Here is an 18,216-nt window from a genome sequence, read left to right on the forward strand (position 1 = left end):
ACAAATATATCGATATATTCCTATGACTATTTTTTTTGCTATGTCTGGTAACATTTTCAGCTGTCAATCTAGTTCGTCTGATTCTGGACTCGAGTATGTACACAGAATTGACACATGTATTTACACTTATCAATTATAGGTTATATTATAAATGACACATACTTTCCTTTTTTTAGTTTCGTGTGCTCTGCCTTCCCCATTTGGGAATACAGGCGTGATGTTTGTGTGTGTTGTCTATTTGTACTTAATACTATTGTTGTCTTGTGTTGTGAATAAATGTATTTTCTTTTTTCTTTCTTTCAAATAGGACTCGTCCTAAATCTAAACTCACCCAATCCACGCCTCATTCAAATAGTTCTTCACCATTTCCTCTTGCACGGGCGCTCTCGCCGCCAGAACCCTGCAGCAGAGCACCTCACAAGTAGACTGTCTTCTCATCAAACTCTCCTCAGGATTACTCTGACTCCCACTCTTCCCAGTCAACTTCGCCATCGACCCAAAATTCTTCTTCAACTTACTGCTCATCGACCTCCCTATACTACCGAACTGTTTCGCCACTGAGTTTAACTGTTTCGAACTCTTTGTTGACAGTGCGTCTAAGGACCTTCTTAGTTCTTCTGGAGGTTGGCTTTGGGATAAGCATTCTACTCTTTCGAGGTCTAGGTAGGCGTAGAGCATGGCCGCTCGTTGGTTTTCGTCCGGTAGGAGGTTGTTTATCGTCTTTTGTTCGGGTTCTGTGTCCCAACAGAAGTCTTCGCCGGGGTCTACGTTGAATCTGGAAATAATGGATTTCGATGACTTAGGATAAAGCTAGAAATTGCACAGGTACGTGAGAAAGTGGAGACAAAATCCACATTGAAACCAAGTTATTCTTGAATAAATGGAAAAAAAAAGATACTTAAGCAGTAGACCCACTGTGTAATTTTAAAATTTGAAGTGACGAAAACGATGGTAGAAATCTATCCTATTAAATAGAAGAGAGTTAAGTTTCAGCGGCTACTTCAATGTGGATCGGTATCAGAAATTAGGAGATACGCAGAACGAGGGTCACCGCACCGACATATCCAAGCGAACTAGCTTGTTGAAATGGCAATGGGGAGGCCATATAGCACGGAGAGCAGATGGCCATTGGGGCCGAAAAGTTCTCGAATAGAGATCGCGGATCGGCAAGCGCAACGTAAGACGTCCACCAATGAGATTAATGCCACGGGTTCACGGTGGATGCAGGCCGTTTCCAACCGAAGCAACTGGAGGTCTATGGGGGAGGCCTATGTCTAACAGTGGACGTCCTATATGATGATGAGATGGACGGATGACCTGATTAATGCCGCGGGTTCACGGTGGATGCAGGCCGTTTCCAACCGAAGCAACTGGAGGTCTATGGGGGAGGCCTATGTCTAACAGTGGACGTCCTATATGATGTAACGGTATAGCATGTGTGACATTGGTGGAACGAGGGAATAGAGCTTTGCTGGTAAGCCAATTAAGTTACCTGATAGGCATGGCGTTTCCAGCTTGGTCTTCCAATGGCACTCTGGCACCGTCTGTTGGTAATGGCTCGCAAGGTACGAGCGCAGAGAAGTGTCCCGCGTCGTATGCCAAAAGAATCGGCGCTTTGCTGCACACTTCTGGTGCTAACTCGAGAGGTAGATAGATGCCTCCGAATGGGATAGGAGCGATTGGGTCGCCACGGAAATCCTGGAATGAAATGGTATTTGTTAGTTAATAAAATGGAGATTATGCTTAAGGTTTAGTTCGGAAAACGAAAGGGGTTGACCACGTTGACAAAGTCACCGAGGCCTAAGATGGCTTATTTTTATATTTTGATTCTTTTATTGACCTATGCTACAGAGCAATATGATCTTACAGGCCTATTCATCAGATGTGCCAGAGTAGTGAGGGGGCGATGGAGTTCCTAGGGCGCGAATTTCCAGTCGGCCTCATAACCAAACACAATCGCAAGTCAATCATATCTGACATAGTAGTCAACTCTTTTTCAGCCCGTCGAAAACGGAATGGCAGAGCGCGCTGTCAAAACTCTTATAGTGGCTAGTCTCTATTATTTCGCCTGTTAAGCACAACTTACCCTAAGCGCGACATCAGCAAACACTATCACTGGCCTCCTCATCACATGTGCCAAGGCAAAGACATGTAACTGTTCCAAGCCAGAGTAGTGGGGAGCGGCTGTGGGCGCGGGGCGCGGGCGCGGTTCTGCGGAGGCGGCGCGGACGGCGTCCTCCCAATCTGCCTCCCACTCCGCTTCCGTGGGGGTGAGGCCGGCGCTCCTGAGGGAAACGCTTTCGGACCAGCGCCAGCGGCGTTTTACGGCGTCTGGAATGACAAACGGAAGATCAATAAGTTTACGCCGAAAAAAAAAAAAATGTTGCTGTGAGAACTTTCTTTTCTAAGTCGCTACACTTTTAAGAGTGGTTGTTGGTTATGGACCCAAAGTGAACCTTCATGACGACTTTCTTGGGAAAATAGTGAAGTGATTTCCCGTTCCCTCTCACACCGCATTGCTGAAGTCTGGACAAACCTTTAATGGTGTTTAAAACCCGAGCAAATCATTAAAAGTTTGTCTTTTACGGACTAAAAATGCTCTGGTATAAATAAGTGATTTGGTGTATTACAACAGTCGAGGTCAAAGACATGTTTGCACTTTACTACCTTCTCCCTGTCACTTCATGTCTGGACTTTGGTATGAAATTGTCAGAAGGTAAATTGTTGCAATCTTGTTGTTTCGCCTGTATTAAGTAAAAAAGTGGATCTGAGAAACCACCACCTTCTATTTTTCTTGTTTTTTGATTACAATGCTCGTTCTAGTTTTTGATGTTAAAGTAGTAGGTGTGTAGGCTAATTTCATAGTGTTACTTACTTGTGAGAACATCCCCTCCTTCGCCGCACAACAACGCTTGCACCTTGGTCCTCAAAGCCAGCAGCCTATCATGAAAACCGTAAGCAGCTAACGAGGCTGCATGAGGTAGGCAGTTCCCGTCTCCAGACGTAGCTAGTGGTAAAAGCCTTGGAGCGCCAGGGACGCGGCCCTGACGCCACCAGTTCAGTATGCTGGAAGACTCGAGAGTCACTAGGGTTGCTGTTTCGAGGAGGTCTTTTTCGATGAACGTTCTGTGAATAAAAAGGTTTAGGAGACAGTTAAAGGATAGAATCGAGAATTCGTTAACCGGTAAATAGCCATTCAGATTTCAGACCGTGTGGTGCGAGAATTATCGTGCCAGTTTCGTTATATTGTAGGCAATTCAATCATTCAATCAATATTTTGTGGGTGGATTAGCCTTTGTACATATTGTCCTATTGTTAACTGTTAATTTCATGAGTTTTATGTGCAAGTTAGAGTTATAGAATACGATACAAGTTACAAGCGATCATGTCACAAGCATATTTAAGTAAGCAAGCAAGCAATTCGTAAGATATTTCTCATAGCGCCTGAATGGCCTTTTAAACGGGTGCCTCATACTGCGTCTCAAAAAAAAACATACGTAAAAAAAGCAAAATAAATGTTTTTTGCCCTTGTTATATTCTAAATATTCTAATGAGTAGTCGTATGTAGGTATATGAAAAAAATGTATGAACAAGGGTGTTCAATTCAAAGACATTAAACGGCAGCTCTTTTATCATTGAGGTCAGTCCCACGTCAAACCGCACAAAAAACCGTGCTTGACGCAACTAAATAACTGCGTATTAATTTGAATCATGCACCGATAAAGGTTAGAATTTAATATAAAACAATGCCGATGTCCTGAATTGCTAGTATGTAAAACATAAAGATCTCTTTGTTTACGGGTAGAAAAAACAAAAACACTGGGGTCAACGGCAGACGGTGCGTGCGAGCGGAATTGATTTTATGCCAAACTATATTTTAGAACATGAAATGGCGGCCTTTTGCGGATGGTTTACCGTTGCAACGGGCATTGTACGCTGTCAATAAGGAACATTTATATTGAAACGGTGGTACCCGAGGCGGTGATGTATCGAAGCTTGGTAATACATAGTAAAATAGTACTACTACCAAGATGGTAGTAGAATAGACATTTTTCAGGGTGTTATTGCCGCTAAGCAGTACCTACTTGTACTGTTGTTCTCGGGAATAGTAATGGCCGCTTGCACGGTCTAATTAGTAAGTATTTAAAAATTAAATCGTTAATTAACTTGGCTTTGTACTACCTACGTTATAGTGTACCTTGTTGTTTTAACTTGTTAGTTACTTCGTTTACATGCCGAATAAACATTTCTTTCTTTTTTTAGGGGTTACACTTTCATATATTTTTCATTATAATTAGTATCGCTGGGCTGTATTACCTAACGGAAACATTGTTATTTTTTATCACTTTCTACTATTCTGTACATCTGAGTTAAATAAGGTTTGTTATATTGGAACACTTTGTTGTTCGTCTGTATGTTTGTCAATGTTTGTCTCAGGAGCGTGTGGAGGTATAACACAAAACGCTAAAGGTACCTATGGCAATGTGGCCATGCGTGTACATTGCGCGATTGTGAAACTAACTGCACTGTAGTTGACTGACAACACACACTATGTACTAGAAAATCGCGATCGCGCTGTAGTGCGTGCGCTAGGAAAAAGGAAATCTCTCTTGTCTACTTTAACTATAGTTTTCGTTTTGGCTGAGGAATAAGTTTTTTACAATACAAGGATATTGTTTTATTTAATTAATACAAATATACGCAAAATAACATCTACCTTATAGCTTTGTCTCACGCACAGGAGCTCGCAAGCTTACTTTGGGACTAGGTCAATTGGTGTGAATTGTCCCGTGATATTTATTTTCGAAGGATTGGTTTTTCTCAGCTCTAGGCTGGTATTAACTACATTTACGGGTTATCCACCAAGTAAATGTAGCAAGAGTTGTAGAATAAATATTTTTTAAGAAGATTGCTGAGGGCTATTTTCAGGGTCTAGTTGCATGAACTTTCTCACTATTCTGCATGTATTAAGTATTGCGGCTTTTGTAAAATTGTGTAAACGTGTGATTTTATGCCTAATAATTTTAAGCTATGGTGTAGGTGGTTTGGGATGACGCCTGTTGTAGATAGGACTATTGGAACTACGTACACTTTCTCCTGTCTCCATAGTCTAGCAACTTCGTCTTTTAGGTCTGCATATTTTGTTATTTTTTCCGTGATGGTCTTTTGTAAATTGTGTGTTAGGGATTGAGATGTCTATGAGGTATGTAGTTTGTTTATTTTATCTATTAATGTGATGTCAGGTCTATTATAGTGGATAGTACGATCTGTGAGTATGGCGCGGTCATGATATTTATTATTTTTATTATTATTATTTACCATCGCCTGCCTTCAGTTTTACGAAAAAAGTGTTGAAAGTGATTTCTGGGTTAAACAATATAGCAGCCATACCAAAGTCAAAGTCACTGGTGGGTCAAAAGCTTGTCAAAAGCATGAAGACCACAGACTAGGTGGACCGCAAAAAATAATATCAAAGAAGACAAACTAGTGAAAATCTTAATCAACTGGCTATTTTCAACATTGATTTCGGGCCATGGCCTTTCCGGGGGCCGTATGTTTGACATGGCCTCCGTTTGGGTTCTTGATACACCCAATACAACTCTTAGTGATATATGCTTGATAATGCTTGATAGGATGCTAAGATGTTGATATTTATGTTTCTTGATATGTTCTTGATACTGATTTGGTGCTTATAGCTGATTTATATTGATACAGATATACTGATATGATGATACACTGATAGACCGATCGGTTTAATTAATACGTTTATTGATAAACACAAGTGTACTACACGCTTGCTATGTTAGAAGTGGCTTAAGTACAAGTAGTGGAAGTTCTGCGTCGACATTGTACGTTGTAAAGACCGTACAGCCTCTGATTTAATGAAAAATTTGGTGAGACTTGCCTGAATTCCGGTGGATACACAGATATGTCCGGGAGCAGCAGTATGTGTTCTGAGCTGAGAGTCTGTAGGTCGGGCTCTGTATTACTCCGAAGCGCCCAGACGAGCCCCTCGTTGTCCGTCGCGCGGGAAATGCCGCGGGATAACTTGCGGCCTGCAACAATGGAGTTTGTAATGATAACCAGAGTTCGAAAAGATGGGCTATTCTTATGTCATTATATTACTGTCATGTGTAGATAATATTAATATGGAATGCATAAATATTAAACCAAAATATAACTTTACTGATTACAATTAAAGTAAAATGAAAATATATTGCAAAACGAGTACTAACTGAACTTTTAAATTTGCTCTAAGTCTAAAGTTTCTGTATTATTGTAATAAATGACTATCAGTTTTTCTATATTTTCTATTTTCAATGCATTTCTTCTTGCATTTAATATCATCATGAAAAAGATTATGGGACAACTACTGTTAAATAAATAACAGGTTTTGTTAATATTATGCAAACTATCAAAACAGTTCATCTTTTTTGAGCTCTGATGATGACGGGTTTAAAGACTTTAAAGAAAGAAAACAATGATTTGTGTCTTAACAGAAATTAGAACAAATAACCTAACCAACAAACAGTTGGAAAATCCCCGACTTTGTCACTTCAAAGTTCAATATCTCAAAAACAGCTGAACCGATTCTGATACAACATGTCTTAGGAATGGATTAGCAATGGCTAAAAAACCTGCATTCAAATAAAAAAAACCGCATTCAAATCGGTCCACCCGTTTAAGAGCTACGATGCCACAGACAGACACACAGACACACATAGCGGTCAAACTTATAACACCCCTCTTTTTGCGTCGGGGGTTAAAAACGATCAGAGTTCGCTAAAAACGCATTGCTACTGCAAAACAATTAATATTAGAAAATGATTTGGTCTTGAGCGATCAATTTTTATATCGGACAAAGTACCGAGTGGATTTACGTTGATGCAGAAGGCCAGCGACAGCGACTGCGGGGCTACTACGAAATTCGAAAATTGAAGTTCGTGTCGTTCCGTCTCTCTCACTCGTATTCAAACTCGTAAACAATATAAGCGTCAGCGGGACGGCAAGAAAGGACTTTCGAATTTTGCACTTCGTAGTACAGGACAGACAGAGCCTGTGGCCGTATTGCCTCACTTTTCAGACGCTCGGGATCGCAATCAAATGACAGATTTCGCATACAAAAACTGTCATTTGATTGCAATCGCGAGCGTCAGAAAGTAGGCAATACGACCTCTGATCTTTGCGGAGCTTTTTGAAGGATGCTCTAACAGTGCTTCGACTGAAGATTTTGATGAATGGTTTATTATGAATGAGCCGACTGCTCTCACGTTTTTGCCTGTTTTCTAACTCAAGATGTTACGGGTGTAAATATATATTAAAACTATAGCACTTAGGGCAGTGAACTGTTATATTGCGTGCGATTCTACCTGGCGGGTTGATTGCCGTCTGTTTCGTAAATTAAATGTATGTAATCTTTATATACGAGTACCAAGAGACTTAAGTAATAAAGCCAACTACTTCTCTTATTCTTTGTGTCGCTTTCAGGAAACTGTTGTGTTCTCATTGAATATTTATTGGGTGGACTAGTATTTTTACAAGCTGTTGTTTCACTTGCAATGTTGATGTTTGTTAAGGTCAGATCTGGCAAGACAAACTGCCGCTTCTGGTGAACCGACAGACTTGAAATGTGGTATGTAGTTGGGATTAAATGAGGCACTGATTTACGGTCGTGGAATAAAAGTATAATGACACATAGACAGAAAAAAATACTTTAAAAGTGAAAAGTTCTAAAAAGTTGTGAAATCTACAGTCAAAAATAAGCCCATGTTTTAAAATTTCGCGATTCTCACTCGTAACTAATATTTAAATTAGGACTTAATCACGACTATCTACCTCGACGTTTCGACCACATTGCCAGAGTTGACTGACAGTCACCTCGTGTATTTTGAAACAATAAATAATGTATACTAGCCGTGATTAAGTCCCGAAATAAATTAGTTATGAATAACAAGTACTATTACTAAAGAAGCTTTTATTAAAGAAGTTTTTTTTTTACAAAAAATCAAATGATGTTTTTATTACTCAAGTTTATAACTTTCAGACCCGACAAGGTTTTTCGCAACCTTGTTTATTCACGGAGGCATAAAACATGCTAAGTTTGCAGAAAAACCTAAAATTAAATATGTTTGTCAGACTGTTTGGCTGGCGTCCAAACTGCGGGAGTTCAAATAAAGTGTAAATATGCCAAAATTCGTCGACTCTAACGGCGGCAAAGTGCGAGTACCTAAATCATTTTACAAACACCTAAAACTGTCCGCATTTGGCTGCGAACCGATTTAGACTCAACTTATTCTAACCACAGTTTTAATGTCTATGAAAAAAGGAATTAAGGCACACTTTTCTACATTAATCGGCAATTATTTTCAAAGCAAAGCACACATTACATCAACTTTAAAATGAAGTATAAAGAATGCCGCCGCAAATCATCCGAATTTTAAAAACTTGGCTCTTTCACTCTATTGTATTCAATGCGGTGCCTTTTAAACTGCGTAAGGTCAAAGAACTCCATCAATCCGCAATACTACACATTGAAAATGAGACTAAGGTTAATGCCAAACCCCTAGTCGCGCGTTTAGCAGCAAAAGCTTCAATAGCTTTTTGATTAGATTGTTGTGAGTCACTGCATCAGGTTGTGCCATTTTAGGATCATAAGGATTCGAATGTTAATGTTAATTATGATGGGCATAACCGCGGGATTGTGACTACAATTGTAATTTGATAATGTCACTGCCAAATTGGTTTCACCCACGGCCTCTGAAGCAGAGGATCACCGTCTCGATCTCGTCCCTTTGAGTTTTTACAAGCTTTTATTAAACTCCACCTCGTCTATGTGCTAATATAATATTATTATTTGCTTCAAATCCTGCAAGTTATCCACTTCTACTTGAAATTTGGTATAAATACTGTAATATGCAGGTTGGATAATAAAGGTAGTGAAAGTAATAGTCAACAAAAAGCAGTCTGCAAAAAAATCTCGTATTAAAAATGAACTTGAAACTAAGGATTGCCTTTATTTTGCTCTCCGATGGAAGGGTGTATTGGAAATCTTTTTAGACCACTGGTGTGGCTGTGTCACCTTTTGGGTGGGACGACCCTTGTGCCTGCTTCTTTTGGCATGCTGTGTTTTGACTGTCTCCTAGCGCTGCCCTCTTTTCATCTCCGCTTCCATCGGAAGTTTAGGGGGGAGGTTAAGATGAAAATGCTTAAAATACTTACATTCCGGTGCTGGAGTGAGCACCAGGTTGGAGGGAGCGGAGTACGGCATGGTGAGGTCGAGCGAGCTGACCGATCGCTCGGGGATGACGTCGCCGCCCGCACGCGGCCTCAGCGTTTGACCCAGGACTCTTTCTGCAACAAAGTCAAGGTCTTTGTCACCTTTGTCAATGTCACCCTTCGAATTTACTTTTACTTTGCTTCAAGTCTGACTTTCGAGTGTATCGGCAATTCGTAACGATGCCTTATAGTTTATGAGGCGTAACGTTGGCTAAAAACGCGTTGTACATCTAGCGAATTAGTTAGTTGAAGTGACAATGAACAGGCTATACAGCACGTAGAAAAGATGACCGTTGGGATCGAAATGTTCTCGAATGGAGAGCGCGAAACGGCAAACGCAGCGTAATACGTCCACCGACGAGATGGAGGGATGACCTGGTTAAAGCCGTGGGTTCACGGTGGATGTAGGCCCCTTCCAACCGAGGCAACTGAAGGTATTTGGGGGAAGCCCATGTCCAACAGTGGACGTCCTACTGTTGATATACCTAATGATAAGGCCTATGCACGCGGCGTATTTTTTTACGCGTAGAAGACGTGGAAAGACGCGCGTGAGAGAAGCGTGAGTTGGGTTGCCGTCGTAGAGCAGCAGCTGCAGAGCAGCGTTTGTGATACTTGTAATTATTGACGTTACGTCATTTAGACAACCCGGCAGGAATCGAGTTGTTAGCTGTAACAAGCACGCACAGCACGCCACTGATCGGTGAGTCTAAATGCAGGACACAGGCCTCCACTCAGAATGAGGGCTTGAGCCGCAGTTCTCACGCGAACCCTGCGGATTGGAAACATCACACACACACGGCATTTCTTTATCGAATGTATCCTTCATAGGTCGTGGTAAATTTTAAATTTAATTTCACACATTAGTTCCGAAAACAGAGATGCGAGCTTGGGTTCGAAGACACCGCCTTTTGCTAAGAGGCCATAGGCTACCACGACTTATTGGTGCACGTAATAATAGAGAATGTTCTGATCTCGCGTCCGGCGCTTCTGATATGACTACTCTCTTATTATTTATAAACCTAGTTATTTTTAATCGAAATGTTTTTATTTCATATCAGTGATTCACGTTCTATTTCAATTCGAGATAGCTTTATTTTGCTGTGACTGTATCTTTTTGGAGAGATTACGTATCTAATTTAGCGTGTCGTCTGGCAGTCTGTTACTTCAATTTGTAAAGTAAACACTGGATATTTGTTGATGATTACATCATGGATCGAAAAAGATTCGATCGAGACTGTTTCATGCGTGTGACAAACGAAAAGTGATTAAAACAGTTCAAAATTATAAGGAACTAGCTGTTGCCTCAACTTTGGCAGATTTTTTATAGCTTCCTTCGACTATAATTCTACAAGTTAATTTATTTGAATTAACTAAAGTGAGAAATAGGGTTGTTTTGATATGTAGAGAAATGTGCATCTGATATACCTGTTTACTATGCAAAGAAATAAATACTTAAGGCGTTGACAGTGAGGTCTCCAGCCATTGTGTCGTATTCGTATTCCCAGCAGTCCTCTACATTGTAGGTATTCCTAATATTTTTCATATTCATATTTTATGTCTGTCGAATGCTGAGAAGGCAGTTTAGATAAGTCAGTTCATTTCAGATGTGCTGGAGCGAGTGAAATCGTCGAGAGAGGAATAACGCAGCCATTTGCCTTTACCCACTTATGCGATTTAAAATTTACGAATGTCCACGTACACTAAACGGTGAAATATAAAACAATAAGTGACGCAAACGCTGTTAAACAATCCCTACGGCCTGACGAACTGTGTCGCGAACAATGACTTGGCATTAGTCAAGGAGTCTGTTTTAGTTTGCCTTCTGTTATGACGACAATGATGTCCTTACTGACAGATTTTAGGGTCTGCTTCCGTAGAGGCAGAGCGAAACGGAAATATGGGGAATCGAGTATGGTTTGGTTATATTGTATTCGTGTCCCGAAATGTACAACCTAATATGCACAGATAAAATCATATAGGTACTGCATAAGAAATGATTCTTCTAAGTGACTACACTCTTGGCCGAGTGGTCGTGGGTCGAGGTAGTGAACCTTTATGTGGTTTCCCTTTTGCTTTCTACACCGCGGTGTTGAAGTCTAGAATTTGTATTTGGCAATAGATAGCGCTCTGCCCAGTCTCACATTGGAAGAAATAAATGAGGGGCGAAATTATTAAGGCATGCAATCAAAGCCGAATTTTCTAGGTACAATAATAACCGTACCAATCGGCAATATTCTACACGTCCCTGCCCCATAAATACTAAGTACCTACCTAAATTAAAATGCATATTTGCGACTGATTCCTTGTTGTATTAATAATTGTTCTAAATACAATGTAGGTCAAATAGACTTCAAAGTCACGGTTCGAAAGTGTCAATGTGCCGCCCTTTTGTTTCGAGAACTTGGTTGGCACACTTCTGTATTATATGAAAACTAATTATACCATTTATTTGGAAGCACTACGCGGTAGAAGCATGTTTGCGTGACTCCACACGGCCCCAAAAGCTAGTTTTTTCTTACTGTTACTATAGACATAAAGCTTTATACGGTATACGGAAGGGACTAACTTCACAACACTTCCCATTCATGCAAGATGTGAATATACTACTTTTTGTACTAACGGGCTTCAATCACAAATACTGGATCGCTCCTTAACCTTACATGTGTGCGTGTTTCCCGCCTTTAGAATTATTTAAATCAAAGGAAATATATGTGTTTATAGGTTTGTAGTATGTATGAACACAATAGGCCTAGTGAAGCGCATCGCCGGATTGACAATAAATGGCCGCCGAGCGTATTAAATTACGGCCTTTTGTGTTATCCAACCGAGCAAAGATTGTATAGGCAAAATATTTTGTAGACTTAAATTAAACGAGTAAAATTATCCGAAGGAAATATTAGAGAGATGATAAGTAACTAATTTTTTTTTATTCGACTGGATGGCAAACGAGCAAGTGGGTCTCCTGATGGTAAGATATCACCACCTCTGGTACAAAACCAGGGGTATTGCAGATGCGTTGCCAACCTAGAGGCCTAAGATGGGATACCTCAAGTGCCAGTAATTTCACCTGCTGTCTTACTCTCCACGCCGAAACACAACAGTGCAAGCAATACTGCTTCACGGCAGGATTAGCGAGCAAGATGGTGGTAGCAATCCGGGCGGACCTTGCACAAGGTCCTACCACCTGCATTTCCGAAGACTAGCCGCATTAGGGTCGCTAACCGTCCTGTTTACCAGGACATGACCTGATTTAGGGGTGACCTGGGGCGTTAAGAATATTTTTTTATAAACGTCCTGGGATTTTTAAAGTGCTCTGGTAATATGGGTATTTTGAAATTGGTGCGTTACTTTATAACCCTTTACGTCACGGGCAATTAAAACGTTATGTTACTAAGGTTACATCCCAATTTTAAGCACAGGCCTCCTCCCAGAACGAGCGTTTGAGCTGAAGTTTCCACACGGCTCCAGTGAGGATTGGGAATATCAAACACACCATTGAATTAAACGGCAGACGTCTGCCGACTGATGAAGATGACTGATCATGAGGTGGTGACTTAGCACAACATTTGGTATCGTTATCCCTGTGCACTTTGTTTCAGTCTGTAATTGCAATTTTCAGTCTGTCTATTCGAGCGTCACCTTTACTCTTCATAACACAACCCACTAGCAAATTTGCGTATCCTACTGAATAAAAGGTGACGATTATTCATTCATTGTAACGACAGAAACAAAAGAACAACAAATTGTTACCTGCCTATACAAACTCTAATTAACCTCAAAAGGTCTCGACACAAATTTTAACAACGTCCTCTACATACATATACTACCTACCTCTGCTACAATTATATTTTACTTTTTCAACTCCAATGGCTAAACCATACAAAAAATTTCATTTAATTTTCGAATCTGCTCATTTGCTCGACTAAATCGAAGATTTTTTAAAACGAGAATGTTATTCTGTTGCGCCCCACGAGATTCGAACCCTCATCTCTTGGTTGTACTATAGCGATTAGTAACTACCAACTGTACCACGTCGCCCGCAAGTCCCGCAACCAACCCATCCGAAAACTGCCGTAGTGAGTGAGGTGTAGTGTATTGAATTGCGGTTACCATACCTCAAGCCTGTTAATGGCGCTATTTGCTACACAATACGTGTTATTTTTGGTTATTTTCCGTTAAGGAACCTTTTCGTTGCAAATGTCATGTTAACATTCCATACGTCTGCCAAAGAAATGAAAGCGAAACTTGTTGCAAAAAGATTCCTCGTTGGTACACGAATCAGTTTCTTTGTCTGTATGATTACTTTCCTTTTCCAACTAACATACTAAAACAATAAACATTTAACTACTTAGTGGAGTTTGAACTACATATCGTAACTAAAGTGCGCCAAGGTCAATAAAAAGGTACCTACTATATACTAATTATGAGTCATTAAGCCCTCAAACAGCTGTAATGTTAATTAATTTTAATGGAAATTCCTACAACAGTACAACACATTCCATACCTATGCGCAAAAAACACGACTTTAATAACGAAATATATGTATAATGCAGTCGGAACTGTCCATCGACCTATCCCTAATATATAAATCAGTGGAGGACTGGCGCTGCAAAAGCTCGATTCTGATCGAGCAGCCTAATAAAAAAAAACTCTTGATTCTAACTTATATTATAAGTATGTAATTAATATCACACATAAATTAAGAACTTAACACTGTTTTACACTGTCTAAAATTTAGACTCTAAATTATGTTCATTTTTGATTATCTTAAACTTTTTTTTTGTAGTTAGGCTACTAGTGTCTTGGACAAATCTTCAATTGACCTGTTGAATGTTCCTTCATGATGACGCGTGCCGTGGTTCATAATACAATTTCATTAATGTCTAATTTTTACAAAATCTCGCGTCTTCGTGGATGGCACTAGGTATAATAGTTAGAATTATTATTATTTCTTTCCATTTTGACAAGAGAAATAATCATACATTTGTATGGATAATTTTTGTGTCACAATGGAAAAAAATAATAGTAGTTAAGGTATTTTTTATCTATCTGCGTTAAGGTGTGCAAATTTTTGGTCTTAACTTATCTACGAGCTACAGAAAAAATCACCCAAACACAAGTAGACGAAGACGAAGTAGTACAAGCTTACCTTTTGTTTACAAATAAACAACAATTTCACCAAAACAGTTTCACTTATAGGGATCGAATACTATAACTATATCCCTTAAAGAAATCCTATGTCCACAATACTAAGTATAAGTCTATATTATTGTTAAACATTATCACGTTTGACACAACAACACTCTCGACTTGTTTACTAAAGACTGAGGTATAGGTAGAATTACTATTATTTTTTTCCACTGTGACACCAATATTAATCATACATTTGCATGGATAATTTTCGTGTCACAATGAAAAAACTTAATTAACTAATTCAGGTAATTGTAACTATCTGCATTAGGGCAAATGTTCGAGCGTTTTGACCGAGCGGTCAAACGTCATTAGCGTCCCACGTTTAGGTATATAACACAACGGAAAGACAAGTCACAAGAATTTTAATCACGCTAAATTCAGCATAGGTATTGTCTTCAATTTTAATAAAAAAAAACAACCCTGGGCATTACCTCTTTTAATAACACCTGCGAAGACACCAGTGACAAAAAAAAACGCTGCCAAAACGCTGAATATTCGCCCGTTAAGGTGTGCAAATTTTTGGTCTTAACTGATCTACGAGCTACAGAAAAAAATCACCCAAATACAATAGTACAAGCTTACCGTTTGTTTACAAATAAACAATAATTTCACCAAAACAGTTTCACTTATAGGGATTGAATTCTATGTCCACAGTAGTAAGTCCCAGTCTATATTATTGTTAAACACAACAACACTCTCGAGTTGTTTACTAAAGACTGAAAAAACGCTGAAACGCGTCTGAAAAGATTGGCCGTCGTGTCGTCATCGTGACGTAGGGTGGTGCGTATAACTGGATGAGACGTGCCATCGCCATCTTAAGGAAAAAGGACACAGGGACTTGACGTGTTTTAGGAAGTGGCATTGTGATGACTATTCCAGTAGAGTTCTAAGGACGAATTACCAGCTGGGTACTGAGAGTTAAATCTTCTTTTATCTATCTACTTATGTATATAAATAAAAATGAATCACCGAAATGCATAACTTCCGAATGACGGCACCAAATTGGATAATTCTTTTTTTTTGTGTTCGTTATTGTCAGGTCGTTTGTGTGAAGCAAAATAAAAAAAGAAACGAGGGCGGGCAACAGTTAGTAATAAATGCATTTTAATCATTGGTTCACAAAGCTTTTGACTTAGTACAAAATCAAGCAAAGCTTGTACTTTATAGTACACTAAACCCGTGTGGTGTCGGGTTAGAACGACACCTCTCTATTTCTTCCGTGGATGTCGTAAGAGGCGACTGAGGATATAGGTTAAGGTATACCGTAGGCGACAGGCTAGCAACCTGTCACTGTTGTACCGTCTTTGTCAAACTTAAAACCTAAAATTGCTAAAAGTGGCTCCGAATCGGTAACGTTTCGTGTGCTCTCCCTACCCCATTTGGAAATACAGGCGTGATGTTTGTGTGTGTGTGTGTGTGTGTGTGTGTGTGTGTACTTTATAGTAGTTACTAGGTAACGGCTCGCTATCTTGATAATGAGGGTTGAAAACGTAAGATAGACTGGCGATAGCGCAGGATAGCCCTTGATCAAGGTAGAGCGAGATTGTCAATACCGCTTCGGTGCCCCTCAAAAGGTGCCATCATAATTTTATTAGGGCCGGCGCTGACTCGCAAGGTCTACAGCTACAGAACCACTAGTATATTCGTTGTAACTATGACTATTCTAAACTAAAACAGATTTGCGACAAATAATTAGGTTACTGGGTAGACATTGACATGCGTAACGGGATATTAGATTTGTTAATAGATCAAAGGATTCATATCTAACTTGAGTCGAGTCTAGGTCTCGGTGTCGGGCGGGGTCGGATTTGTCTTCGTAGATTACGTACGGTCAAAACGGCTACAAGTTATGAGAGTGATGCTTGTTACCCGAGGAGTCCTCGGTGTCTAATGCGTACTTATGTTTAAAGTAATTTAGTTTTTTATTGTCTCGGTAGATGGTGCTGTACTCATTTAAAACATGCTAACATTAGGTTGCTTTAGGATGTATTTATTTGATATTAATTTTTGTATGCATGAGAAAGACAGAGAGGAGAATTGTAGTAGGAGTAAAATAGTTCAATAAAAAAGGCCAAACACAGTACCGACTTTCATTGACCTGTGGGAGTTTGTCCACTCGGGTACATGTGAAAGACAGAGCTTACGTCTTTGTGTCATGCATAATCCACCATGCACCATGCTGCAAATGAACTCAACTTTCATAAAGTTTTAGCGTCTTGGCTAGAATTGGGTACCTTACATACTGTATGATAAATAGATATTTTTAACTAGTACGGAGGGCAGAGGACGCTTACTTTGTGTAGTCTGTTAGGTTCTTAATTGGGTTGTATTATTTTGGTTAACATACTCAATACTTACTGTTAGTTTTTTATTGAAATAATGAGCGGTCATTATACGCTGATAACATCTAACGAGTCAAGTAGACTATTATTTATCTTGTTAATATACTTTGTAAAAATACCCTCATAAAAAGCATTAAAAAATTAAATGTCTACGTTAAAATAAAAACATTAATTCTCGCACAATACGAGTATTTAACATTAGTTTATAAGGCGAAAATGTTACTAACTACTACAGAAATTGTTTTAAAAATAAACATTTTTACTATTATTATTATATTATTATTTTTGTGTTTTTAGATATTATTTATAGTATTTTTTTTGTTATTGTGTAAATAAATGTCTTTCTCCCTCTCAGACATTTCGGAATTCCTAAAATAAAAATAAATACTCGTACTAAAGGGAAACCGATGGATGCAGATGGGAAGCTATTGTTCATTAGGGTTCTATGGAGGCGTGGACGTTTTCCAGCTTATTAGAAAACTATAAATTCTTGTGACTTGATCCGCATATGAAATAAAGCAGACACGGCCGGTATTTATAGCCCAGCATCACATGTCTTAGATTTGGGGCAACGACACTCCGTGGGCGAGATTTGGGTGGGTAAATAGGTTTGCATCTAATTTCGCGATGACGAACCTGTCTGTGACCCGGTAACAGTATAACGTCACATAGCAACAGTGAGAAGTATTACCACAAGGAAGAAATTTTAGTTAGGACATTTAGTAATTAGGGTAGTGTGGTAAATATGTAGAGCCATGGTATTTGGGCTGGTATGGTCATTAGGGTAGACTGAAAATTAGGGCTAGGGCAATTGAGAATTACGGTAGATTATAGAATATAGGGCTGACAGGGCTGTGGTATTTAGTAATTAGGGTAGATTATAGTAGATAGTGCTATCTATGGCAATTAGGGTAGTATAGTAGATAGTGCTATCTATGGCAATTAGGTAGACTGGTAATTAAGGAGGGTACGACATTTGTCAGCAAGTCGCGTGTGGTTGCAAATCAAATTTTACCCAATTCCTGTTGTCGGATTAAACAAACTTGGTGTTATAATAATGATTACGTAACAATAGGCTTAATTTTGAACAAAAACTAACTTTCTTCTAAAAAGTAGTAACATGCATTGTTTTGAGTCAGATTTTAAAGAAGTTAAAAATGATATTTACCATCTGTATGCTTTTCAGCAATAGGATCAGCTTCCATAACCATTACGAGAACCTGTAACAAGAAAATAATTCAATAGATATCAATTATTGAACCAGGCGTTGGTTGACGTCTTGAATCGTAACGTAGTTATTTTAGAGAACTAAACTAACTAAAACATAACTAAAAATGCAATTAAAACGCCAATTAAGTTTAAACCATATTCAACATTTTCTTGATAAAAATGATTAAAATATAGT

General features: G+C 39.2%; 1 protein-coding gene across 5 annotated transcripts in view; it reads right to left on the reverse strand.

Annotated features, from left to right (window-relative positions):
* LOC141439499 (OTU domain-containing protein 7B-like) overlaps nt 1-18,216 on the reverse strand; it is a 38,027-nt gene that overhangs the window by 5,171 nt on the left and 14,640 nt on the right. For 3 of the 5 annotated variants that reach the window (XM_074103777.1, XM_074103779.1, XM_074103778.1), the window contains exons 2-8: nt 17,980-18,031; nt 9,220-9,351; nt 5,906-6,056; nt 2,876-3,126; nt 2,087-2,331; nt 1,493-1,698; nt 332-775 (exon numbers count right to left, since the gene is read on the reverse strand). In XM_074103777.1, the coding sequence (XP_073959878.1) occupies nt 332-775; nt 1,493-1,698; nt 2,087-2,331; nt 2,876-3,126; nt 5,906-6,056; nt 9,220-9,351; nt 17,980-18,022 (1,472 nt within the window). In that variant the 5' untranslated portion in view covers nt 18,023-18,031. Of the gene's footprint in view, nt 1-331; nt 776-1,492; nt 1,699-2,086; nt 2,332-2,875; nt 3,127-5,905; nt 6,057-9,219; nt 9,352-14,425; nt 14,575-15,051; nt 15,166-17,979; nt 18,032-18,216 lie in introns of those variants that run through there. The other 2 variants (XM_074103780.1, XM_074103781.1) reach the window with 2 other exon arrangements.

This window comes from Choristoneura fumiferana, chromosome 21 (genome assembly GCF_025370935.1).
Source record: "Choristoneura fumiferana chromosome 21, NRCan_CFum_1, whole genome shotgun sequence".
Classification (NCBI taxonomy): Eukaryota; Metazoa; Arthropoda; class Insecta; order Lepidoptera; family Tortricidae; genus Choristoneura; species Choristoneura fumiferana.